The 25,723-nt window shown below is 58.9% G+C and overlaps 1 protein-coding gene across 2 annotated transcripts; it reads left to right on the forward strand.

Moving 5' to 3' along the window:
* The first annotated feature begins 583 nt into the window (after positions 1–583).
* LOC125130581 (NADH-cytochrome b5 reductase 3) lies at positions 584–24,503 on the forward strand. 2 transcript variants are annotated; one of them, XM_047786073.1, is made up of 9 exons: positions 584–666; positions 7,622–7,753; positions 11,214–11,286; positions 11,617–11,723; positions 14,049–14,178; positions 14,550–14,633; positions 14,854–14,939; positions 19,010–19,109; positions 23,379–24,503. In XM_047786073.1, the coding sequence occupies exons 1-9, from the start codon at positions 646–648 to the stop codon at positions 23,549–23,551; spliced, it is 906 nt and encodes a 301-aa protein (XP_047642029.1). In that variant the 5' UTR covers positions 584–645; the 3' UTR covers positions 23,552–24,503. The 2 variants fall into 2 exon arrangements, with proteins under 2 accessions (XP_047642029.1, XP_047642030.1); XM_047786074.1 differs by lacking the exon at positions 7,622–7,753 and having other exon boundaries at positions 587–666.
* Positions 24,504–25,723: the final 1,220 nt, after the last annotated feature.

Below are 25,723 nucleotides of genomic sequence, written 5' to 3' on the forward strand. Positions count from 1 at the left end.
TCCTAGGGGCTGCCTGGAGAAGGGGTCAGGCCTTGCTGAGGAGGAATCCTTTGTCCTAAAGCCCCAGCAATAAGCCAGTGCTGACCCTGAGGCGGCTGGGGACAGCGTTCCAGAGAGAGGGAAAGGCCTGGAGGTGGGACCGAGCTGAGCGCTCTGGGGAACAAGAAGGCCTGTGGGTCTCCTCAACGTGCTCAGAGACCTGAGATCAGAGACCTGAGATCCGAGCGCGACGGAGTTTCCGGATTGTATTTTAGATCCCATCAATGGGGGGGCGCCATCAATGGGGGCGGCGCCATCTACCCGCTTTGGGATGGCAAACGTGGCCCACCCCAGGCCACACTGCGGTCCGGAGCCCCGCCGGGGGCTCCCGGGGCTACTGCGGCGGCCCGTCCTCCATTCAACGGGCGCCCGGGGCCAAATACCGCGGGATTCCCCCACCTCTCTCCACTTTCCCCGCGGACGGAAGCGGGCGGGGCGGGGCCTCGAGCTCGGCCTCCCGCCCCCCGCGCCCCGATTGGGCCGCGCTCGGGCCCGCCCCTCCTCCGAGGATGACGCGACCGGGGGGCGGGTCCGGGGCGCGGCAGGCAGGCGGTGTCGGCTGCGGCGGCGGCGGCGGCGGCAGAGCGAGCGCAGAGCGGCACCACCATGGGGGCCCAGCTGAGCACGGTAGGCGGGGAGGAGGCGCCGGCCGTGGCGGGGCGAGGGCCCGGGGGCGTCGCTGGGGACCGACGGGCGCCGAGGCCTCCTCCGCCGGCAGCGCCGACTGCCACCCGGCGCCAGGGGCAGGGGGCAGCTCGGGCGCAGAATCCCACCCCGCCCCAGCCCGCCGCGCCCGGCGGACACCAAGGGGCGGTGACTCATGCCTGGGCCTGTGCCCGCCCCCGGCCCCGGCCTGCCGGCAGAGGGGCGTCACCCGGAGGCGGGCGGCCGAGCGTTCGGGGCGCCCCGCCCTCGGTCTCGTCCTCGGCCCGGCCCGGCCCGGCCCGGCCCGGCCCGAGCGTTAAGCGGAGGGGTGCGGATGTGCGCGCGCGAGTGGTGAGCTAGAGCCGAATGAACGCGATTGGCGACCCTGTGTGTGAGCTAGTTTGAGTGTGACTGAACACGTGTGAAGTGTGACTGAACTAGTGCGTATGTGTGTGAGAGCGTGTGATCAGGTGTGTGGGTGTGTCGAGTGCGTGTGCAGGAGTGGGTGTGGGGGTGAGAGACTGAGAGTGAACGTGTGTGAGTGAATAAGTGAGCAGGTGTTCAGGAGTGTGAACGTGTGACTATCTTTGTGTGCATGTGGAGTGTGTGTGTGTGAGTGTGAGACGTTGCTGGCGTGCACAGTTTTGATTGGCATCCACCACCACCGAGCCCTCTCGGTGGGCTGCAGCTAGGCTCTGGCTCTCAACACAGCAAACCTGGGGTCTGTGCTGCTGGCTCAGTTGTACAGATGAAGAAATGCCACTCAGAGGTGGCCACCTGCCCGGCTGGCAGGGCCCGAACTTGCAAGGCTGCAAAGTCCACTGTCATGCTGTCACTTTGGTTTGGCCCAGGGCTACCCATCTCTCCCCCAGGGACACCTCCTTGCAGATGTCTCAGAAGCCACAGTGGTGACCAAGGGCTTGTGTTCCACATTGAGGCTATGGCCAGAGGGCAGCCCAACACCCCACCCCCAACTCTGGTCCCCTGGTGCTGGCCGGGCCCGTGGGGAGGGCTGCCCCTGGGAAGGTTAGGCCCAGAGCCTCCACCCAGGGCCCTGGGACTTGGCTGGGGCCTGCTTCCTCCCTCTGACTCTGTGAGGTCCCCCTCTGGGACTAGACAGAAGGCCTCATGGCCTGGGTGTTTGCTCCTGAGCATGTGGCCCTGCCCAGGCCTCGGGGAGGATGTTTAGACCCAGGAGCGGCCTTGCCCAGGGCATACCGGCAGACGTCACCCCTGCTCCATATAGCGTCCTGACTGTGTTTCCCAGAGACCGCTTCCCCCTTCACTGCTCGGCCTCCTGACTCCATCCAGATCCCCACCCCTGCCGTTTTCCCACACTGCTTCTCACCTTCCAGTTGGGTTGGTTGGATTTGTCCCTGCGTCCTCGGGATGTGGCTGCTTGATGTTTTTGCCGAGTAGCCAAGGACTCCTTGCAGCCCCTCTGCGAGGGCAGAGCCCTCCCTGTCTGGGCATCAGGAGACCTTCACCAGCTCCTGAGCCTCTTCTGTCCAAGGGGTGGGTGCAGTCGCCCTTCCTTGGGGGTCCTGCTGGGATCCCTGCTTGGCCCGAAATGCCCACAGCAGACCCCAGCCCTGCCTCCTGGGGTCTGTGGGAGGCCCCGGGCATCTTATCTGAGACATGCAGGCTGTGAAAGAGGCCTCCTCCCACACGCGGAAGGGAGAGTGCTCAGGGGTTGGCCCCTGAGTCTGCCGGCCACCTGAGGGCACGTTGGAGGCTTAGCCTGCCTTCCTCCACTCTGGCTCCCCTGTCCCCAGCACAGCCGCGTTCAGTGGACCCTGACTGGCTGCCACCAAGGTAGAGTCCAAGGCTTGCCCACTCCCCCGGCAGCTCTGTGCCTCGTCCATGGCCCCGGGCCCTCAGCCCCTGGGAAGCAAGGCTGTGTCTCCCCTTGGAGGGCGGCTCTGCTGTCCACCTGCCCCTCCTCCTGCGGTCCCTTCCCCCGGCAGTTCTGAGCCAGGAGCCCCTCGCTGCAGAACTTCCTCTGCTCCCTCCCACTTCCTCCTGCTTCCTGAGAAGGGGTCCATGAGGCAGGCGGACACTCAGATCCCAGCTGGACAGCTGGCGGGCGGGCAGCAGGTGGGTAAGCCTCAGCACAGGGGACTGTGCCTGAGGAGCAAGGGGCGTGGGAGGGTCCTGGCCGTTCCTTCTGCCCACCCAGACCTGACCTGGATCCCAGTGGGAATTCCAAGGGGGACCAGCTGGGTAGGGTGCCATGTGGGGGTAGCAGGCCTCGCCAGCCCCTCTACTGTGGTGGGTGATCTGGGGGCATCCTGAAACTGGCAGCCTGTTTCCCTCTCCCCTCCCTGTGTCATCAGAGGTAGGGAAGGGCAAGTGGTGGGTTCCCTCGTGGGGCCAAGCATGGCCTGCAAGGCATCGGGTCAAGGCCTGGGAGGCAGCTGTGCCCTAGAGCCCCTGGGTGGCTGGGGTTAAGTAGAGTATGCATGTGTATGTGTGTGTGTGTGTGTGTGTGTGTGTGTGTGTGTGAGCAGCACAGCTGAGGAGGAGCTGGGATGGGCCTTGGTCTCGGCTGCCTGCCTCCTGTTTACTCTGCCCACTGCTTGCAGGGATGGGAGTGGTGCCTTGGACCGGGAACAGGGCATCCCAAGCCCTTGCTAGTCTGGTAAAGCCTCCAATTTTCCAGCGGTGAAGCCTTGCCTTTCCACTGCACCCTTTTCCCTGCCTGTGTCTGTCTCCCCTGCTGGTTTGAGCTCCTCGGGGACAGGGTCCCCTGACCTGTGTCCCCCACATCCCACATGGGCCCTGGCATCTGTGTCCATCGGGGTTTGTGGCCTGAAGGACTGGCTGACAGGAGGGTCTGTCTACAGCTGCCTCCCCAGATAGGAATCTGTACAAAGCCCACCTCTGCTCTCAGCGGGGCCAGACCCTCTGTAGGTGGGAGAGGCGGTGTGGTGCTGGGGCTCAGTGGGGCCGCCTGGATGCCCGGTTCCCACCCTGGCCCTTGGGCCCGTTCTCACCCGAGCCCAGTTTCCTCACCTGGGCTGGTCGCTCCTGCTTCCCACTTGAGGACGGGGTGGGACCCAGGGCACTGCAGCCCTACCCTCTGCATGGTCCTGGGGTTGGGGGCAGGGGTGGAGGGAAGGCTGCTGACCTTTCTCCACTGCTCACGGGCTCAGCACCTTCCAGCAGCAGCTCCAGCCTCCCCCCCACCCCCCACCTCTGGGAGTAGGTGTGCCCAGCAGGTGAGGGAAGAGCCGGAGGTCAGGATGCTCACCCGCCCTGCCTGTGCTCTCAGAGGGCTGAGCCCTGCCCTCACCTGGGAGGTATCTGGCCTCTTGTCCTGGTTCCTGAGACTTTCAGACAAAGTCAGAAAGCTCGGGGACTGCGGGGTAGGGCTTGTTCTCGTCCCTTCTTGCATTTGTCCCCAAATATTTACTGTCTCTGCTCTGAGCGCTGAAGATAACACACAGGTCCCCCTGCCCTCCTGGGGCCTCTGCTCCAGTGTCTGCCGTTGAGTATTATATGCCAGGGAAGCTGGCCAGCTGTACCAGCCCAGGGCTGGCATCCAGGGCACACAAAGCTGGCGCTTGGGATCTGCAGGTTCTGAGGGAGGGCTGAAGCCAGTGTTCAGGCCTCGCCTTCAGAGCAGGTGAGTCTTTTTCATGGCTCAGCACTTACCATAGGCTGGCCTTTGGGGGCTCGGGGCAGGCCAGAGATTTGGGGAAAGCGGCAGAAAATTGGGAACCAGAGCCCAGACTCCACCCCGGGCCTCCCCAAGCCTCAGTTTCCTCATTTGTCCAGTGAAAGATGCAGCCGGCTGGTCTCCTGCCGGAGCGCAAGTAAGGAAATGCAAGGGAAGGGGCTTTGCAGACGTGAAGTGAGCTGCAGGCGCGGAGGGCTCGGTTCTTACACTTGGCTCTGCACTTGAACAGCTGTGCTGGGGGAAGATAAAACTCCAGGAAGCACCAAACACAGCTCCGCTTGGCTCTTGATGTCATTTAAGTTTATTTCCAGAGCTCCCAACAATGGTGATTTCCTGCAAATGTAACTTCACTCAACTCTTTTCCTAAACAATGTTCCCCTTGGATTTGGCTTCGGTCCCTGTTGACGGGAGAGGCCGGAACAGAGGAGTCATCAGAGTAGCTCTCGTCCCCGTGGAGTCTGCGGGGGATGCAAGGGCTCCAGAAAGCTGCCCAGGGCTTGATTAGCTAGAGAGGGCCCAGCGTAAAATCTGACCTTTGAGCTGGGCTCCGGAGCACGAATAGGAGTATGTTGGTTGGATGAGGGAAGAGAAAGGGCACTCGGCAGAAGGGAGAGAGTGCCAAGGCCTAAGGCAAGAAAGGCTTGTGACTGACCGGAGAACAGGCAGCGGGGAGCCATGGGGGGTGTTTGGGAGAGGGGAGCCGTCCTTTGGTTTGGGCAGCTGGGGCCTCACTGCAGGAGGTGGGACAGTGGACTGTGGTGGAGCAGGGGGATTTGGGCTGTGGGCTCCATGACTGGGGCACAGAGAGGGCATGTGTCCTGGGACGTGGCTTGGGAAGAGCCATTCTTAGGGCTAGACTGGCCTCGGTGGCATGGCCATGGCCATGTCACTTAATGTCTCTGAGGAATAGGGACGACGGTATCACTGGGCGGGCATGTGGTCCTCTGAGGTTTGGCTTTCATGCTGTGTCACCTGATGACCGTCGCAGTCCCCACAGCCTGGGCTGTGGAAGAGAGGATTGTTCCCAAGCATTCACCTCCCACTCTTGGAGCAGTGCCAGCTTGAGACACGGGCCATGTGGGTTCTGTGCGTGGCCTCCTCTAGCCTCCGTTCCTCCCCAGCCCTGGATCGGCCCGTCCTTATGCTCGTGAGGAAGGGGCAGCCTGGAGAGGGGAAGAATCTCTCCTGAAGTCCCGAGCTGGGACTCAAACCCGGGTCTCCTGACCCCAGAGTCCAGGGCTGCCAGTGGGCCTCAGATGAGACCCAGGGTGTGTGAAATACTGCTCGGTGGCCAGGACGTGGTAGCTGCTGGTTAAATGGGCAGGTGGCCAGAGACCCTTTGTGTGGCCGTGTGCAGGCCGGGGGTGTGTTCTGGGCCTCAGACCTTCCCTTTAGACCCTTTGGTTACAGACCAGGGTCCTATGGAGGTGAGGCCTTGGCTGTACCAGCCTGGAGGCCCTGGGCCCTGTCTGTGTGGCAGAGAGGCACCGTGTTCTGAGCCCAACAAAAGGCCTGTAACCAAAGCTGCAGCTGAGCAGCTTGAAGCTGCTGGGCCGGTTTGGGGGCCAGGGCCAGGCCTCCCCTCTGCTTAGATAGTCCATCTCCCAGGTGGGTGGTAGGGAAAGCTCCTGGGTGTGTACCCACCTCCCCCAGATTAGGGACCCCGTCCGTGACCTCAGCCCCCCAGTGCATCTCATATCCCAGATCCCCCGGGCCACAGACCAGGCAGTGGTCCTTGCCTTCCTTCTATAGACAAGAACGCCGTGGCTCAGAGAGGCCTCAGGTACTCAGCCGGAGTGTCCTCCTGGCTGATGGAGCTGGGGATCCTGGCAGGACTTCTGCGAAGGGAGCGGACAGTGGGCTGGGCCTTGAGAGGGGAGGATCTTCTCACCTAACCCTGAACTGGACAGGGGCCCCTCCAGGTCTGTGCGCTGCAGAATACGCTACCTCAAGAGGCCTGCAACGGAAGCAGAGAGGCCTCCATGCAAGCGAGGCACTTGGCCCTGAGCTTCCTGGCAGCCAAGGCAAAAGGGGGCCTTATAGGGTTATGATAAGAAGAATGCACCTGGTCATCTGCTGTGAGAACTAAGGTCAGGGAGGTTTCCTAGGGAGGGCGAGTGAACAAGCTGTGAGACAGCTTTCTTGAGAACCACCGTTTGCTTTCACTTCTTGACCTTGCTCTTTGAACCACCAGTGGGCTCCCCTCTCCCCTTTTTGTTTTGAAATAATTTCAGACTTAACAGCAAAGTTGGAAGAATGTATAAAGAACTCTCATACACTCTTCACCAAGATACACCAGATGTTACCATGTGCTACATTTATTTTATAGGGTGTGTGTGTATTTTAAGCTATTTGCGAGTAAATGACAGATAGGGGTCTTTACCCCCAAACACCTCAGTGGCTCTCTCCTAAGAACGAGACATCCCCTTTGTGTCACCACAGGACAATGATCAAGTTGGGAACATCGCATTGATAACAGTGCCAGTTTCTAAGCCATGGGCCTTAATTCATATGTCACCGTGTCTCACGATTGTCCTTTACAACTGTCTTGTCTTGTTTTTTTTTCTTGGCCCAGGAGCAAATTCAACACCACACATTATATTTGGTTCTGTCTCTTTGTTAGTTTCCCTGGGCTGCATATAAATTGCCACAAACTAGATGGCATAAAACAATAAGAAATTCATTCTTTTGTCATTTGGAGGCCAGAGGTCTGAAATCAAGATATTGGCAGGCCTGTGCTCTCTGGAGGTCTAGGGGAGGGTCCTTCCTGGCTCTTACTGCTTCTGGTGGCTAGAGCTCGTGTGTGACATCCCTTAACAAGACCAGGGAAATTGACTGAAGGACAGGAGGGAGGGCAGGAGCACAGGTACATATTGCTCAAGATGAAGCACAGGTGCTTGTGAACTTTATGCAGAGCTTCCGGGCAGCCAAGGTGAAAAGGGCTACATCCTTGGTTATATATGTAGCTCTCTTTGTCCCCTTTCCTCAGGGGAAATGGAGCTTTTCCAACAACCCAGCATTGAGGTGAGGAATTTCACCAGCCTGGGTTTTGTAGCTTCTCCCAGTTGGCACCAAAATGGAGCTGGGGTTTGCTGGATGATGATGGTGGGGAGAGGGCCTTCCTGGGACCATGTGAGCAGAGGTGCAGAGGTGTGAACCACCGGGGCGGGGGGCGGGGGGCAGGGTGGAGAGGGGCAGGGGGCAGGCCCTTTCCTCTGCCCGAGCTGACCTTGTGGGTCTGTCCTGTCATTTCAGTTGGGCCACGTGGTCCTGTCCCCAGTCTGGTTCCTGTATAGCCTGCTTATGAAGCTGTTCCAGCGTTCCACCCCAGCCATCACCCTCGAGAACCCAGACATCAAGTACCCGCTGAGGCTCATTGACAAGGAGGTCCGTGCTGGGGCCGAGGGGGGTCACAGGGCGTGGGCACCTCTTTCTCCTCGATGGTGTCACGGCATTTCTCAGGCCCCTGCTGTGTGTTCAGGGCATGGCCCCTCCTTGGAAGGCGGTCCTATTTATTATCGGCGCATTTGACCTTGGGGGAAGGTGAGGGGATGTGCCTTCCTAAGCCTGCCAGGAAGTGACAGAGGGATTTGAACCCAGGTCTCTGACCCCAGAGCCCGTTCTCTGAACCACACTCGCTATCCCCCAGAAGGGCGGAGTGGGAGGGACCCTGTATGGACTTGTGGGGCCAAGCGCCCATTTCACAGATGGGAAGAGGGCAAGAGAGGTCACCCTTGGAGTGAGGGGCGGGACCAGGACTCAGGCCCGGGCCTCGTGGTCATCCCAGGGCCCCTTCCTTAAAGATAAGGACTCTCCTCCTGATCCCCAGCCCCCGGCTCACCTGCTCAGACTGCCCAGAGTCTTCTGCATCTGGCAGGTTCTCCAGTGACCTTGTCCCTGCCTGTGGCTCCGTCCGCTCCTCCAGCAGGCCTGCCCCTGCCCTCTCTGTTTGGCACTTCTTTTCAAACCTTTGACCATGACTTAAAACCGCCCCCTTCCTCCTTTGCCCGCCACCCACCCTGTTGGGCTGCTCTTTCTCATCAGAGCCCCTCCTGTGTGCTATTTCTGGCCACTGCAGCTGCCTCCAGAGGGGTATGACTGGCGAAAACTGAGTCATGGGGCAGAGAAAGCCAGTCACCTGCCTGATGCTCGAGTCCTGGGCTCCACAGGAGAGCTGGGCCCCCTGTGACTGTAATTGTACCAGGAGTTCATAGAAGTTGAAAACCAGAGGGAAGCCAAACAAAATAAATAAATAAAATAAAAAGATCACCACTTCCAGGATAGGACTACATCCGTCCATTCAGTATGTGTTTTTGGTTGGCTTGTTTGTTTATGGGCACACCCATGGCATATGGAAGTTCTCAGGCCAGGGATTTCATCTGAGCTACCGCTGCAGCACTGCCAGATCCTTTAGTCCATTGCTCTAGGCCAGGTATCAGACCCAGGCCTCTGCAGCCACCCAAGCCACAGCAGTCAGGTTCTTAACCCACTGTGCCACAGCAGGAACTCCTCCATATTTTTTATTAGGGCTGCACCTGCGGCATGTGGAAGTTACCAGGCTAGGGGTCGAATTGGAGCTGCAGATGCTGGCCTACGCCACATATCTGTGGCCTGCTAACCCTGGGTCCTTAACCCACTGAGCGAGGCCAGGGATCGAACCCACATCCTCACGGATGGATACTGGTTGAGTTCGTTACCAGTGATCCACAATGGGAACTGCCTCCACGTTTTATGCACAATTTTTTTCTTACTAAAACTTAAACAAAATCATAATGTCTTGAAATCTTTAACTTTTTTTTTGGCCATGCCCACAGCATGCAGAAGTTCCCAGACCAGGGATCGAACCTGTGCCTCAGCAGTGATAATGCTGGGTCCTTAACCCCCTAGGCCACCAGGAACTCCCCTTTTCCTTTTTGAAAATTCTTTTTCCTTGTTTTTTAATTCTAGAAGTAATTGTAATTTTTCGGTGCTCGCTCTGTCTGTGAGGTGTGAGTGCCCCCTTCCCCACTTCCAGTCGCAGGTCAGCCTGAGCCTCTTCTGGTGTCACATTCATATGTACATGGTGTGTGAAGGTATAGGTATGTGTGTATTTAATTTTTCTTTTTTAATAACCTGAGTTTTTACCCAGCTACACAACATGGACACCTTTTCCTGTCTAACCCAAAGCCTAATTTTTTTTTTTTTTTTGGCCACATCTGCAGCATGTAGAAGTTCCTGGGCCAGGGACTCAACCTGAGCCACAGCAGTGAGAATGCTAGATCCTTAACCCTCTGCATCATTATTTTTGATGACTGTCTAGTATTTTTTTTTTGGTAAGGATGTCACACAATGGACCCTCCCAGCCCCTTTGAGCAGGTGGCAGACATCCCAGCCGTTACCCTCCCCCATGGTAGCCTAGACATGGCTTTGCAAGGTCGGCAGGTGGGCCTGCTCTTTATGCTGTTGCTGTGGCACAGGGAGGGCCCCCGGCTGCCGGTCCTTCCCCTCCGTGAGCTAAACTAGACCAGGTGATCTGCAGGGCGGCCCAAAGCTCCGCATCTGCTGCTCACATCCCCTGGGCCAGCAGCCTTCTGCACGGCAGCTCCGTGCTAAGCCTTCTCAGACCCCAGCCTCATGACTTCCGCTGTGCTGGGCTAGAGGTTGTGCAGCACAATAATTGTCAGTGTCTTTTCCTGATTTCTCTTCTTCCTCCAAAAACGTCTGCTGCGTGGTTTCCTGATCTCGAGCCCCAGGACCAGCTGATCATCCTGCCATCCACTCGCAGGAGGCCCCGGGGCTCCGTTTGCAGCTTCAGGCCTGGGCTGTGGGACTGAGAGGCCCGCTGGCCACCAACAGACCCTGGGTCCTGACTGGTGGCTGGGCACCGTCTCTCCCGAGGTCCAGGCCACCTGCCTCTGCCGTGGTGCTCAGAGTGAGGCTCTGTCCCTCTGGAGAGCTCTGTCGCCCCCCTCCAGGGGGTATCACTGTCCATCACTGGACCTTGCCCCTCGTGGGTGTGAGCGCAGGCTGGGCGGCTAGCTGCCTGCTCTCCCCGTCCTGCTGATCTGGTGCCAGGGAGACCCCACAGGGGCCTTCCGGAGCCCGCTTGGAGTCAGGGCACAGGTTTGGTTCCTGGCTCTGACCACAGCTGCCTGCAGGGCACTCGCTGTCCTTGGCCCATTAACCAGGCTCCTTCCCCAGCTCAGCCTCGCCCTTCAGCAGCCTCTGCCCTGCCTGAAGGGGAAGTGGCCCTCCCCCAGTGACCACACCCGGGTGCACACACTGTGCGGGGGTGAGGCCTGGCTTTGGGCCCTAGGCCATGGCCAGCCCCAGCGACCGCCCGGGCAGCAAGGCTGCCACGCCTCCTGTCCTGCACAGGCCACCCCGTCATGCTGCCCTGCTTCTGTCCCGGAGGGGAGCTTTCAGCATAGTGGCTTTAGAGCCCCTCTCTTGAGTCCCAGTCCTTGTCTCAGCGCTGTGCACTTTGCCAGCCCAGCCCCCGAACTCTACCCACCGCCTCAGGGTACTTCTCAAACTGGGGCAGAGCTGGCTCCTTCGCTCCTGCCTTTGGAATTTTCTGGGCTGTCTGGCAGCCTCCCTTTGGGATCTTGAGCTTACTCCCTGCTCTGACCACCACACGATGTGACCCTGGGTGGGTCATTGTCCTTTTCCAGGCCAGCAAGAACTGAGACACACCCATGTGTGCCTGACCTCTGTGCACTCACATATGCGTGTACAGGTTGTGTGTCTACATGGGGTGTCGGTGTCACTTCTCGCAATGACGCTCGGGCGCTGGGGAGGGGTGGGGGCTCTAGGCCTGGTGGCCCCTCTGCCTTGGGTGCTGTCCAGCAGCTCGGCCTCTTTGCAGGTCATCAACCATGACACCCGGCGGTTCCGCTTTGCCCTGCCGTCGCCCCAGCACATCCTGGGCCTCCCTGTGGGTGAGTGCGGCCCCGACCCAGCCCTCACGGCACCCGTGCTGGGACAGAGAGGTGGGGGCTTTCAGTTAGAGCAGGGAAGGCTTCAAGGAGGAGGTGACAGCCACCCTGGGCCTTCGAGGGTGAGTGTCAGAATGAGAGGGCAGTAGCACCAACACGAGCAAAGGCAAAGAGCTGGGACGTGATGGCAGTCCCGGGGGGGTGAAGGGGACACTGGGAGCAAGGCCAGGCCAGGCTCTGAATGCTGGGCAGGGGGCAGGAAGCTGGTTGACAACATGCAGGGGCCCTGCAGGGGATCGTCCCCAGCCCAGATTCTCCCCTGCCGTCCCGCAGGCCAGCACATCTACCTCTCGGCTCGGATTGACGGGAACCTGGTCATTCGGCCCTACACGCCCGTCTCCAGTGATGACGACAAGGGCTTTGTGGACCTGGTCATCAAGGTGAGGTCTCAGGGCCACAGCTGCAGGGGGGGTGGGGGTGACCCCGTCCCCCGCTGGTCGCCAAAGGCCCTGTGCTCGCCTGTGTCTGGATTCCAAGTGCACAGCCGATCCTAGTTCACCAGCACAAGTGCACGGAGGTCGCGGCCAAGGGCAGGGCTGGGTTCAGGCCGAGCATCTTCAAACAAGGCCAGGTCCCCTGCAGAAGAGGAACCAGGAAGGCCCACTGGCTCGTGCAGGGCTGACTCTCTTGCTCTGGGAGCTGGGCGCCTGCTCATCCTCTGAGAGGCATCCCACAGGCCCACTGGGGGTGCTGTGTGCGGGGTCGTGGGGCTGGGAGCTGGGGTAGCCGCACACCGTGGGGAAGAGGGAGCCAGTAGAAGCGATAGACCAGAGAGACACAGAGCAACCAGCAAGGATCTTAAAAAACAAGATGCTGAGGGGAAGGAGAAATGACCACTTCAGCCTAGTATATTTTTATGAAAATTACAAGCTTTCTGGAGTTGCTGCGTGGTGCAAGAGGATTGATGGCACCTCTGCCGTGCCAGGACGCAGGTTCAATTCCCAGCCTGGCACCATGGATTGAAAAAAAGGATCCAGTGTTGCTGCAGCTGTGGCGTAGGTTGCAACTGCAGCTCGGATCTGACCCCTGGCCTGGGAACTCCATGTGCTGTGGTACAGCCAAGACAAAGAGGGAATCTAGCAGTGACCCATGTCCTCTGATTACATGTCCAACAGGTGTGAACCAGCCTTGGCTGGTAGAAGTGGGGTGTGGGAGACCCTCCCTGGTCGAGGCCCAACCTCCCACAGCCATCCTGACTCAGGGCCCCTGGGGACCAGGCTTGCTGTCCTGACTCCACTGTGCAGGCCCCAGGGCCCCTCCCTGGGCCCTTTGTGGGTGGAGGGACAGAAGCAGAGCCCCCCCCCCAACCCCACTGGGCCACAGCCTTAGCCCCAGGTCTTGCGGGGTCCTGGATTGGACGTGGGTTTATGAAGGCAGAAGAGAGCTGGGCCCGTCGGTCCTGGCTCTGGCCTGGGTCCCTAAGCTGATCCCAAGCTAAGCTTGGTGTCATTTAGACCCCGTGCTGGGTGCCCAGGCCCATCCAGCCTCAAGAGGCTGTCACTGGCTGAACACTGAACAGGTGGTCACACAGAGTCAGCGTTTGTTCCAGGGTGCAAGCACAGGAGACTGTGTGCCTGGAATGGGCAGCGCTGGGGTAGGGGCGGGTGATGGGAGCTGCCCCCTGAGCAGGCAACAGTGGGGTGAGCTCAGGAGGCAGCGACTCGGTGGGGAGGGGGAAGAAGACCTTCCGGGGGTGAAGACTCGAGGGCTGAGAGGTGGGAGAGGTCAGCAGGGCGGGGCGGAGCCTTGGGGGCAGTTTGGGGCTTTGTCCCGAAGGAAAGGGAAAGTGGTCAGAGCTGAAGCATCTGTTCTCATCGAAGTCACTTCAGCCAGATGTGGAGAAGGTGCTGGGGCGGGGATTCACACCGAGGATGAACATCTCACAATGACCAGGCCTTTCCGGGCTTGGAGACCTCGCCGGCCCCCCCAGGCCCTGGATGAAGGTCAGAGTCACGGCCTGGCACGCAGTGTGCTCTGCCCCCACCCCCACCCCAGACACACAGACGCATCCCCTGCGCTGTGGCCCCCAGAGCTCTTCTCCCCACCCCTCCCCGAGGCCCCAGCCCCTTCAGGCCCCCTGGCCTTTGCACATGCTGTCCCTCCCCTGCCACCTTCCTCCCTCTCTCCCTATCATCCCTCCTGCTTGCCCTTCAATCAAGGCCCCGTGCAAATGCCCCCAGCGCAGCCGCCCCAGCCCTGGGCGGGGTGAGCTCCTCCTCCTCTGTGGGCCAGTCTCTCGTACGAGGGCTGGAGGGCATTCCTTTTTCCGAAGCTGAAGTCCCCAAGGGCACGGGGACGGAAGTTGTCCCAAGCATGATGCTTTTATGGCAGCGCAAAGTGGAAAGAATTAAACATCCACCAGGAGGGGCGCGGCCGAGCCGGCTTCCCGGAGCCGTTGCCCAGCTGACAGCCGTGGGAGTCTCCTGCCGGCACGGGTCCCAGAGATGGTTCGTGGCAGGACATTGTACATCAAGCCCCCTGGTCGGCTGCCACGGACACCGGGCTGATGCTATGCCTTCTGAGGGGACCCTGGGGGAGGGCAGACCCCCGGGGGGGCCGGGACACAGACGGGTAAGTTCAGATGCCTGGCAGGGGCACTGTGTGAGGAGGCCCCACACGGGTGACATTTCTTTCCCGCTGTGGCCCAGAGCTCCCCACGCAACGCTGGGGACAGGGGTCTGAGGACGGTGGGTATGTCTTGGCAGGTGTACTTCAAAGACACCCACCCCAAGTTTCCCGCCGGAGGGAAGATGTCCCAGTACCTGGAGAGCATGAAGATTGGAGACACCATCGAGTTCCGGGGCCCCAACGGGCTGCTGGTCTACCAGGGCAAAGGTGATCCGGGTTGGAATCCCCGAGACCCGGTGGGCGTGGCGGCTGCTGGTGCAGGGCCCCATCTGCTGCGTCTGACGGGTGACTGGTCAGGAGAGCCTTCTCTCCAGGGCCTCAGTTTCCCCGGCTGTTAGGGATGAGTTGGCCAACACAGGGGTTGCAGACGAACTGCCCATGGGGGCCAGATTCGGCCCACAGACCAGCTTTGTTTGGCTGAAAGCAACCCTGCGGGGAGGGTCGAGCTGGAACACCCCAGCTCTCCAGCCTCCCGGGGTCCCCTTGGCATTTGCGCCGGTCCTGGTCTCACCCTGGCTGGCTGAGGCAGGGGCAGGTTCTGCCCGGCCTGTGTCAGAGCCTCGGCCCTTCTCCCGCAGGAAAGTTTGCCATCCGCCCGGACAAGAAATCCAGTCCCGTCGTCAAGACGGTGAAGTCTGTGGGCATGATCGCGGGAGGAACCGGTATGTGCACCGGAGCCCCTCGCCGTGTCCCCGGTGGGCAGGTGCCAAGGGGCGGGGGCGGGGTGGGGGTCATGGCGCAGATTCTGAGGGACTGGGAGCTGCCCAAGGTCAGGGACCAGGCCCCGTTGTCCTGGCGCCTCTCCCTGGGCGTCTGCCTGGCACTGGGCCTGTGTGTATGCAGCAGGCGTTCACTCCATGTGTGGGGGCGGCCGTTTTGCAGGCATCACCCCAATGCTGCAGGTGATCCGAGCCATCATGAAGGACCCGGATGACCACACCGTGTGCCACCTGCTCTTTGCCAACCAGGTCAGTGGGTGTTCCTGAGTCTGCAGACCTGACGTCTGCACCCTTGTGGGGTGCCCAGGGTGGCTGGAGCGTGAGGGGTCGGGTCTGGCTGGACCCGCATGGGGCTGCGTGGTGGGTGGGGGGGGTGAGGCACCTGGAGCACCCCCCACCCCGAGATTTGCTGCCTCAGAACCTCAGAGTCCCCTTCAGCACAAGCAGAGTTGGGGTTGGGAACCCACCAGTGAAGTGGGAAGAGCACCAGGCTGGCCGGGGCCGGCCCAGAGCCCAAAGGGCTGTTTTCACGGGTGAGGTCCCTGAGCCGGGGCAGGGGTGGGTGGGTGCAGGTCACCCCTGGGCTCTCTGACTTCTGCGAGCGTGTCCTCTTTCCCGTGCCCACTGCCGGCCTGCCCTGGCCTGCTGTGTGGCCTTCGACAAGTCGCTTTCCCTCTCTGGGCTTTGCTTCTTCACTGTGGAATGGGCTGATGAAGCCAGGTCATCCCAAGGATCTTTCCAGGTTCAGTGTTTCATGACTGAATATGAGGATGTCCCTTTGGCGCGAGGCTAAGATAACACAGTCCCCCTGTGCCTCTCAGCTATGGCTCAGGTCCGTTTGTCCCAGCGTCTGTCTGTGAGGACTCAGGTGGGGGGGACTGGCCACCTGCACAGCCGCAGAAAACAGCCCCGAGACCCACTGAGCTGTCCTTGAGTGGGCCTGGGGTGGGTGGAAAGAGCCAGAAACTCCCAGCAAGCTGATGGGGTGAGAGGGTGGGCAGTGGTCAGCCTCGTGGTGCTGGGTCAATCTCTATGAGGCCATCAGCCCTCTGTCGCCTGGATGGGCATCGTGTCACCGATTAGCCTGGCAGCCAGCGAGGTGGAGTCCACACGTGTTTGTGCCTTTGGTCGGTGCAATGTCGCAAGCTGTGTGGCCTCTGGAAGGTACACTCCACGCGCGTGAGGGAGTGAGAGTGACAAATGCAAACATGTGAGAATCGCTCTGACCTCAGGGCCCCTCTGAGGGTCTCAGGGACCCCAGGGATGTGCAGGCCACGCTGGGGACCCGCTGCTTTGCTCCACCTGAGTCACTGCCCCTCCCTCCTTCCCCTCAGTGGCCTCAGTGCCTGCTTCCGCCACAGCCCCTCCGTTTGTTCCTCTGTGACGTAGGGACAGGGACCCACCTCCCAGGACAGCCGTGCGGATGAGGTGGCCTTGGATAGGAGAGCTTAGCGTCTCGGAGATGCATGTTCTTCCTGGAGCAACGGGCAGCGGAGGCTGGCGGGGAGGCAGAGTGAGGGCAGGGTCCTGAGTCGGGAAGCTCAGGGCCCTGCACCTGCCTCGGCCTAAGGGAAGCACAGCTTTTCAGGAGGGCGTCAGAGAGGCTCTAACTACAGGGTGTACCTGGTTCTGGGACAAGGAGACTGTTATTCTAAAGGTTATTCATAAAGTAGTGCTCACTTTCCTAAGCAGAAATATTTATGTATATTTATTTTTATTTGGCTGCACTTGTGGCACCTGGGAGTTCCCAGGCCCAGGCTCAAATCCAAGCCGCAGCTGCAACCTACCCCACAGCTGCAGCAGTGCCAGGTCCCTAACCCACTGCACCACAGTGGGAGCTCCCCAAGTGGGATATTTTTCTCCCTTTAATATGACAAAGTGATGCAGCATGGCCTGGAAGATAAAGTATATGTGCACAGCCAAGAAAGTGTTGAAAAAGAAGAGCGCCCAGGAAGAACCTAGAGCCCTAGATGTTAATACACCCTTACAGTGTCAGTGATGAAAGCCGTGTGGCTCTAGAGCCATGCGTGAGACCTGGACTTAGTGAATTTGCTGTGTTTCTGGGTGACACAGTGGGAAGTCCAGACTGTGCTGGAACATGCTAGAACATGGGGCCACTGACATCTAAATTAATTAAGATTAAATAAAATGAAAACTCATTTTCCCAGACTCAATAGCCACATCTCATGGGTCCCACAGCCACAGGTGGCTCGCACTTACTGTATTAGATAACACAGATCTAGAATATTCCCATCATTGTCAAAAGCTCCATTGAACAGCCTTGGCCTGGAAACAGACCCAAGCATAGGTGAGGCTATGCAATGCAGGTGACATCTCAACCCTGAAAAATGGCGGGGGGTTAGTTGCTATGCACTTAAAAAACACTAAGTATAGAAAGTGAAGCTTAAGGAGTTCCCATCTTGGCTCAGCAATGACAAACCCAACTGGTATCCATGAGGATGCGGGTTCGATCCCTGGCCTCACTCAGTGGGTTAAGGATCTGGTGTGGCCGTGGACTTTGGTGTAAGTTGCAGATACTGCTCAGATCTGGTGTTGCTGTGGTGTAGGCTGGCAGCCGCAGCTCCTATTTGACCCCTGTCCTGGGAGCCTCCCTATGTCATGGGTGTTACCAAAAAAAAAAAAAAAAGGAAGAAAAGTAGACGGCAAGCGTTTTTACAAGAAGTATTATTGAGTGAATGTACAAGGGTGGCCAGTCTAAGCAGGCCGCCAAAGGAGAGCCCACTGAGGAGAAGACTGCTGGAGCCGTCTGCTTAAAAATGAAAACTCCTCTGCGGGAAAGACCCTCACACTGTAAATAAGGTAGAAAGATGAATAAGACGAGATGCATAATGCATCGCCAATAAAAAATTACCATCTTTGGAGTTCCCGTCGTGGCGCAGTGGTTAACGAATCTGACTAGGAACGATGAGGTTGCAGGTTCGATCCCTGCCCTCGCTCAGTGGGTTAAGGATCCAGCGTTGCCGTGAGCTGTGGTGTAGGTTGCAGATGTGGCTTGGGTCCTGCGTTGCTGTGGCTCTGGCGTAGGCTGGCAGCTACAGCTCCAATTCGACCCCTAGCCTGAGAACCTCCATGTGCCGCAGGAGCGGCCCAAGAAATGGCAAAAAGACCAAAAAAAAAAAAATTACCATCTTTATTTTTTGCTTTTTAGGGCCGCACCCACAGCCTATGGATGCTCCCAGGCTAGGGGTTGATTCGGAGCTACAGCTGCCGGCCTACCCCACAGCCACAGCCACACAGGATCCGAGCCGCGTCGGCGACCTCCACCCCAGCTCACAGCAACACCGGATCCTTAACCCACTGAGTGAGGCCAGGGATCAAACCCGTGTCCTCATGGATACTAGTCAGGTTCATAACCCGCTGAGCCACACCAGGAACTCCCCAAAATTACTTTCTTCTAACAAGTCTTTACAAACTAATAAGAAAAGACATTCCAAGACCAGTGACAAACTTATTTATTAATAATGAAAAATAAAGCACGCGATTTCCTTTCCAGCAATCCGATTGGCAAAAATTAAATGATCATTATCCAGCGCTGGTAAAGGGGCAGGAGATGCTCGCTTCATGTGCTGCCGACGTGGGCGTCAGGGTGGCCTGTCTGCAGAGTAAATCAGCTGCTTGTATCGAGCGCTTAACCATGTGGAATTTCTACCCTAAACTCCACTCCCTCAGCTTCATCCCAAGGGGCTGAAGGGCAGTGAGGGTGGTAGGAGGCATTGTTACAAAGGAGATATTCCCAACAATTTCAGCACGTCTCCCGTTTGCCGCCTGACCCAGTCTGGGGCTCGGGGGGGTTTGTGAGCAGGTGACCTTTTCTGGGTGACAGCGCTCTTTGGTCCTCAGTTTCAAAATAGTCCGAAGAGGGCAGTCACGCCCCCCCACTGGCCTGAGCAGCCCCATCGATCTGCAGACACTCCGGGCAAAGTCTGTGGTTAGGATCGGAAAGGGGCTGTTTCAGGACCAGATCACTGATGCTCCCTGGGGGTCTAGGAAGGCTTCCTGGAGGAGGTGACACAGGCTGAACTCTACAGGGCCGCCTGGGGTGGAGAATGGGGAGCTGGAGACCAAGCAGGGGGTCAGCGTGGGCAGGCCTGGGTGAGGCGCAGGTGTGCTTTGGGAGTAGCATCTGTATTTCCTAAGTTACGGCCGTGCGACCTGAGACGCCAGAGCGTAAAAAGACTTGGACTTGCCCTGGAAGCTCTGCCACGTGTGTGGCCCACGGGTGGGCAGGATGACACATGTCTCTGAGGGCAGTGCCCTGTCACTGTCCCTCCTGCCCACTGGGCCCTGTCCCCCTACAGACCGAGAAGGACATCCTGCTGCGGCCCGAGCTTGAGGAACTGAGGAACGAACATTCTGCGCGCTTCAAGCTCTGGTACACGGTGGACAGAGCCCCGGAAGGTGAGAGTGGCCCCCAGCGGGTGGGCTGGGGTGGCCCACGCTCACCTGTGTTGAGTCCTTGCGGGGTGGAGCCTTCTGCTTGCACGGTCTCCTCGGATGCTCACGGTGGGGCTGTGTGAGGGAAGAGGGCTCAGAGGGGAGCAGGTGCCTCGCCACACTCAGCGAGAAGACACCACTGGGGCTTGAACGCACGTCGTCCTCCTCCAGGGCCCCAGGCCTTCCCCTGCCTGCGCCGCCCCAGCCTGGGCTCGCTGCAGGGCAGGTCTCCAGGGCCGGTGCTGGGGGTCCCGCGTTGTTGCAGTTTGTACCTCGTAAGGCACTTGACACCCATTTCCTCCCCAGTCATCAGCTCAGTGGGTCGAGGGACAGTTACCTTTGTTCCACCTGTGCAGGTGTTTAAGCTGCTTACCACAGCCACATAGGAGGCAGTGAACAAGCGCTGCCCTCAAAACTCGAAACAAGGTTGCCCTGTGGGAGCTGAATTCTTCTCCAGTTTCCTGCTTTAGGTAGATGTGGGTACCAAAAACACTTTTTTTGGCGGGGGTGCCATGCCCCGTGGCATATGTGGTTCCTGGGCCAAGGATCAGGTCCGGGTCATAGCTGTGACCTAAGCCAAAGCTGTGACAACGCTGGACCCTTAACCCGCTGTGCCAGGCGGGGGATCGAACCTGAGTCCCAGTGCTCCAGAGACGCCACTGATTGTGTTGTGCCACAGCGGGAACTCCCAAGAAATACTTTTTTCTTTGTTTGAGAAAAGCAGCAGCTGAGGCTTCTTGGTAGATACCAGTGATGTTTGACTTCAAGGTCAGGAGACGGTAGGGAGTGGTGAGGACTGTGGCGAATTGGTGAGCATCTGCCAGTGGGGGGGGCAGCCCCTCCCGCTGCAGGCAGTCCTGCGGTGTAGAGAACTGCCCTGTAGGGCAGCTTCTCCACTTTTCAAAGGAAGCTGGGGCCCTGCTCTTTCATCGGAAATTTCTATATATTAGAACCTGGGCATTTTCGGAGTTCCCGTTGTGGCTCAGTGGTTAACGAATCTGACTAGGAGCCATGAGGTTGCGGGTTCGATTCCTGGCCTTGCTCAGCCAGTTAAGGATCCAGCGATACTGTGAGCTGTGGTGTAGGTTGCAGACGCGGCTCGGATCCCGCGTTGCTGTGGCTGTCGCTGGCAGCTACAGTTCTGATTAGACCCCTAGCCTGGGAACCTCCATATGCTGCGAGTGCGGCCCTAGAAAAGGCAAAAAGACAAAAAGAAAAGAAACTGGGCATTTTCAAAGCATCTATGGGGGCACCAGCTCGTGAGCTAGTTCACGTCCTGCTGCCCTGCCTTGCTTTGCCTCCCGCTCATCACACAGCCCCACAGTTCCCTGGGCCTCAGCCACAGTGTGGGGAACACGCCACCCTTGGAAATGAGCAGATGGGCTCTGGCCCTCCTGGGTGGACCAAACTGGGTCCTGGGCCCCCCGGGGCGGGTGGATCCACGGACCTGCCAGTCGTGTTCCGAGGCCTCTGGCAGTTCCAGCCATCCTGGGCCCACCCGCGTCTTGGCACCTCTCTTGGTGGGACCACGCACTGTGGGTTTTCCTGAAACCAGCCTGGCCCTGCAAGCTGGTGTTCTCGGCGGGGAGGACGCACAGGAAGCAGGTTTGTTAGTAGTTACAGAGCATAGTAGGTGCTTAGTGAGACCCAGGAAAGACAAACCAGAGTTATGGGGAATGGAGGTCGGGCAGGAAGCACTGGTTCCGGGAGTCTGAGCATCCAGTGAAAGAAACATCTCATTCCAAAAGGGGGACATGAGGGATGGCTTAGCTCCTGTCTGGTCGTGAGTTCTAGCAGGGTGGTAGGAGGGGCTCGTTGGCCATGATAGGAACGTCCTTTCCTGGCAGGGGCCCCTTCCCCTGTGGCCAGCAGAAAGCCCACAAGAGGGGCAGATACTGCCCCCTGGTGGTGACACCTGGCTACACCTAAACCAAAGAGCCTCCTAGGGACAGTTCTAAGAGTAACCAATGGGGAACCAGTGGCCAAGGAGAGGTACAGGTGGGCAGTCTCCTAGCATTTTACACTTTCATTTATTATTGCCTTGAGCACAATTCAAGACTAGTTGGGGAGTTCCCGTCATGGCGCAGTGGTTAACGAATCCAACTAGGAACCATGAGGTTGCGGGTTCGATCCCTGGCCTTGCTCAGTGGGTTAAGGATCAGGAGTTGCCGTGAGCTGTGGTGTAGGTCGCAGACGCGGCTCGGATCCCATTTGCCGTGGTTCTGGCATAGGCTGGCGGCTACAGCTCCAATTTGCCCCCTAGCCTGGGAACCTCCATATGCTGCAGGAGCGGTCCTAGAAAAAGCAAAAAGACAAAAATAAAATAAAATAAAAAGACTAGTTGGGGTACTGTTATAACATTAGGTATAAGCTGAGAAAGGTATGTGCTGAGAAAGACAAGGGGAGCAGGCCAGCATGGCTGTTGTGGAGCTAAGCGAAGGAACAGGGGAGGGGGCAGCTCACACAACAAACACAGCTGACTGTGTTTCTCCCACAAAGTCGCCGTCAGCCTGCGGGTAACGGCAAATACACCATCTATCTTAAAAGAGCCTTGTGAAATTGAGATGTGTCTTACAAACTGGCACCTTTCACACACCAGCAAATAGAGTTGAGTCCCACGCAGTTTTTTTTTTTTACAAAGTACTTTGAGATCTGTTACTATAACATGATCCACCTATCCAGGCCCTGGCTCATTCCAGAGGGATTTTAGGCAGCTTACAAAGACTCACAGAGTGAGTCAGAGTGGAACAAATGGAAAGTGGGAGAGAAAGAAAAACAAGGGCAGGGCCACAACATGGAATTAGGAATGAGGTTTGCACAAAAGCATGAACTTTGATGCCCATTTACCATGGCTGGCTGTGCCTATCACTCTGAGCTTCCCAGCAGCCAAAGTGAAAAGGAAGATGTGGTCAGGTACTTAGCTCTGTCCACGAGATAAAGAAGACCCCGTTGCTCAGCCCAGCAGACTCTTCCTCATCCCAAAACCAGCTGGGACTGTCTTGACCTCCCAAGGGACCCCCCCCATAGAGAGTACATGATATGGTCCGCTGAGCAATGTCTGGGCAAGGTCCCTCAGTGACCTTCTCACGCCCTTGGACTTCCATAGCTGTATTTCTGTTGGTGCCAAGGGCTTTCATGAGGTTCTTTCAGATTGTGAAAAACAAAGAGAAGCCAGATAACTGGAGCTGGAGGGACTCAGGATACAGGAAACCATCCCCCGGCTTTAGCCAGGCCTGGTGACGCACCTGTCACCTCTGGTAGAAGCAGTGTTCCTCCATCTCTTTTCCGTCTGGTACCCATACCACTGCCCCCCCAGAGCCAGGAGGACCTGCCTGGGTCAGAGACTGGCCTGGGGCCGGGCACCTGCAGTGGGATCAGGAGGTGGCCCGTGGTGACTCTTCAGAGAGGGAACGTGCAGCGGGTGGCAGGTCCCTCTGTTTGTCCGGCCCTCCGGGGCTGAGGTCTTGCTGAGCTGCTCAGCCCAGGGGTCATTTGAGACGCCAGCATGTGCCCTGAGCCCCCAGGCAGTGTTTGTCCCAACTGTCTGTTGAGGAACCACAAGGAAGGTAAGCTTCGGACCAGGTTCCCTCTTTGCTCCCCGCACAGGGGAGTCAAATTGTTGGGCAACTCATTCCAGAGAGGCAGGGGGACCCCCTCTCCCCAGACCTCAGGAGCCCGTGACGGGGCGGGACGGCCCGGGTGCGGATCAGAAGCGAAGCTGTGGACCAGACATGGGTCCTGACGGGTTGACGCCCGGATAGGGGAAGGGCCGGACAATGGGCTTGGGGCGGGTAGGTAGCGTGGAGGGCAGCAGGGGTAGAAAGTGTTACCCTGACCAGCCTGGCACTGGGCACTGGCAGGGGGACCTCTGGGATTGTTGTGTTGGGGGCAACTCAATTCTGGGCCTCAGCTTCCGCATCTGTAAAAGGGTCAGGAACCCCTGCCCTGTCCGCCCCCTGGGTGGCTCTGAGGACCACACATGAGGCCAGTGGAAGTGAAAGGCTTCACAAACTGCAAAGTGTGGTGGGGGAGCCTGGGAGGGCCTGCCTGGGTGCTCCAGGGGAGCCAGGCCTGGGGGCAGCGCCCAGCTCTGCCGGGCTCAGCCGCCTCCTCCTCGTTGGGTGTGTGTGTTGAACGAAGGGAGGAATCCCTGGCCCCTGAGCGGCGACGTCGGGCAGGAGGAGGGGGTGGTCTCCGCCCCCGCCCCGGGTTCACTGGCTCTCCCTCCCGCAGCCTGGGACTACAGCCAGGGCTTCGTGAACGAGGAGATGATCCGGGACCACCTTCCGCCCCCGGAGGAGGAGCCGCTGGTGCTGATGTGCGGGCCTCCGCCCATGATCCAGTACGCCTGCCTGCCCAACCTGGAGCGCGTGGGCCACCCCAAGGAGCGCTGCTTCGCCTTCTGATGGCCGGGCCCTGGCCGCTCGCGCGCGCCCCGCACCCCCGGGCCCTGGCCGCACCCACCCCGCGCCGTGATCATTAACCTCACGCTCGCCCGCACCTCCTGCTGCGGCCGGGTTCAGCCTGGCCTGCCCGTGCCTGGGAGGTCGCCCCGCTGGGCTGGCCCCCGGGGGGCCCCGTGGGGAGCAGGGCTCTGGTACCGGTGGGCCACCGCCGGCCACCGTCAGGGCAGATTCCTGCCCGGGCCTCACTGGTTCTTCCCCAGGGGGACGCCCAGGCCCCTGCCCTGTCTCTCTACCCCTCCCCCGCCCCCGCCCCCACCCCCCACCAGCCAGGGGTGAGGCTGCTGCTCCCCACCCTTCCCAGAGCATCCCATGTTCTGGAAATAAACCCAGATGTATCTGCGGCCCAGAGCTGCAGGTGCCAGACCCCAGCCACTGCCCTGGGACCCTCGCCTCCTGCCCCTGTGGCCTCAGCACCCGACACTACATGTGATGAGTAGCACCCCGGAGTCCCCTTGGCAGGGACTGCCTGGGGACAGAGGCTGCCCTACCCCGGGGCCCAGCAGGCCCCTCCAGCCAGGGGTTGGGTGTTCCCCGGGGCTGGCTGAGGGCCCTGCCAGCTGGCACAGGAGCCCTCCCGAAGCCACGGCGTTTCCCCAACACGCAAACATCCGGTAGCTCGGGGAGTTCCGAGCAGTCGACCCCCCGGGGTCCTGGGCCGCCAGCCCCAATGGCAGAGCTAAGACGATGTGTGTTTATTCCTCGGTCCCAGACCCCTCCTGCTGCCCTTGGCCCAGCGGGGGCAGGTGCCCAGCAGAGCCTCTTGGCTGAGGGACAGTCTCAGTGGCCTAGATGTTGCCTTTAGACAACAGCGTGTCAGCCTCTCGCGTATCGGCTTTTTTCAGAGTCATTTATGAGCAGACGAAACATTGAAGTAAAACTTTGCTAATTTGAACCCTTCTGCAGCTCCTGGAAGCTCTGTGACCTGTGGTCTTGTCCCCGGGGAGGCAGGGGGGCCGCCGGAAGGGCCTAGCATTTATTTCTGATGTTGGTTTGTGTTTGTTGTAGAAAATCTGGAGAGGGTAGAAAAGTATTCATGGGGTGGGTGGTGGGCATACTTCCAGAAGCCGACACGGGTCACCGATGAAGCCACACCGCTCGCAGCGTGGCTGCCACCTTCCTGCTGTGGTCAGAAACTCACTGTAGGCCCAGATGGATCCTGATTTATCATGTGCCCAATCCCCCTGGTTGGACCGTGGGCTGTTTCCGGGCTGTGGAGTCTGTCTCCTTGCAGGTGGATTCCTGAAACAGAAGCCTGGGCCGGGGAGGGAGGGCTGGGAGGTCAGCCTTTAAACCTGTCCTCACACCCAGCCTTACTCAGACCACCTCAGTCATGCTGAAACATGTCCCCAGACCTAGCTTTGTTTGTTTGGCAGTGCCCCTGGCATGTGCAAGTTCCCGGGCCAGGGATCAAACCAGAGCCAGTGCAGTGATGAGGCCGGATCCCTAACCCGCTGCGCCGCAGCAGAACTCCTTTTGGTCTTTGTTGTGTTTTGTCTTTTCCCAGGCCTGACTTTGGACAATCTCAGTGTCCCCAGTGGTTCCCTTTTCACTCCCTCTGAACAGCCCGAGAGAAGCAGGGAGGGGCCAGGAGCCCCCACTTTCCTAGGAGAGGCTGAGGCTCAGGGCAGCGAGTGGCGGCCGAGGTGAGGCGGGGCACAGCCTGCCCGGGAGGCTCCAGTGGCGAAGGGAGTTCCTTCATCCCTTCAGGCACTGCTGGACAGCTGGGGTTCTGAGAAAGACACTAGACAAGTGACATAGGATGGGACGTGCCAAGAGGGAAATTAAAGCCGGGCGATGAGACAGGGTGGACATGAAGGCTGTTTTTGGAGTTTTTTTTTTAGATTTTTATTTTTTCTGTTATAGCTGATTTACTGTTTCGTCAATTTCTGCTGTACAGCAAAGTGACCCAGTCAGGCATAGATAATATACATTCTTTTTCTCACATTATCCTCCATCATGTTCCATCACAAATAACTAGATATGGAGTTCCCGCCGTGGTGCAGTGGTTAACGCATCCGACTAGGAACCATGAGGTTGAGGGTTTGATCCCTGGCCTCGCTAAGTGGGCGGTGAGCTGTGGTGTAGGTTGCACAACGTGGCTGTGGCTGTGGC

Source organism: Phacochoerus africanus, chromosome 7 (assembly GCF_016906955.1).
Source record: "Phacochoerus africanus isolate WHEZ1 chromosome 7, ROS_Pafr_v1, whole genome shotgun sequence".
Taxonomy (NCBI): Eukaryota; Metazoa; Chordata; class Mammalia; order Artiodactyla; family Suidae; genus Phacochoerus; species Phacochoerus africanus.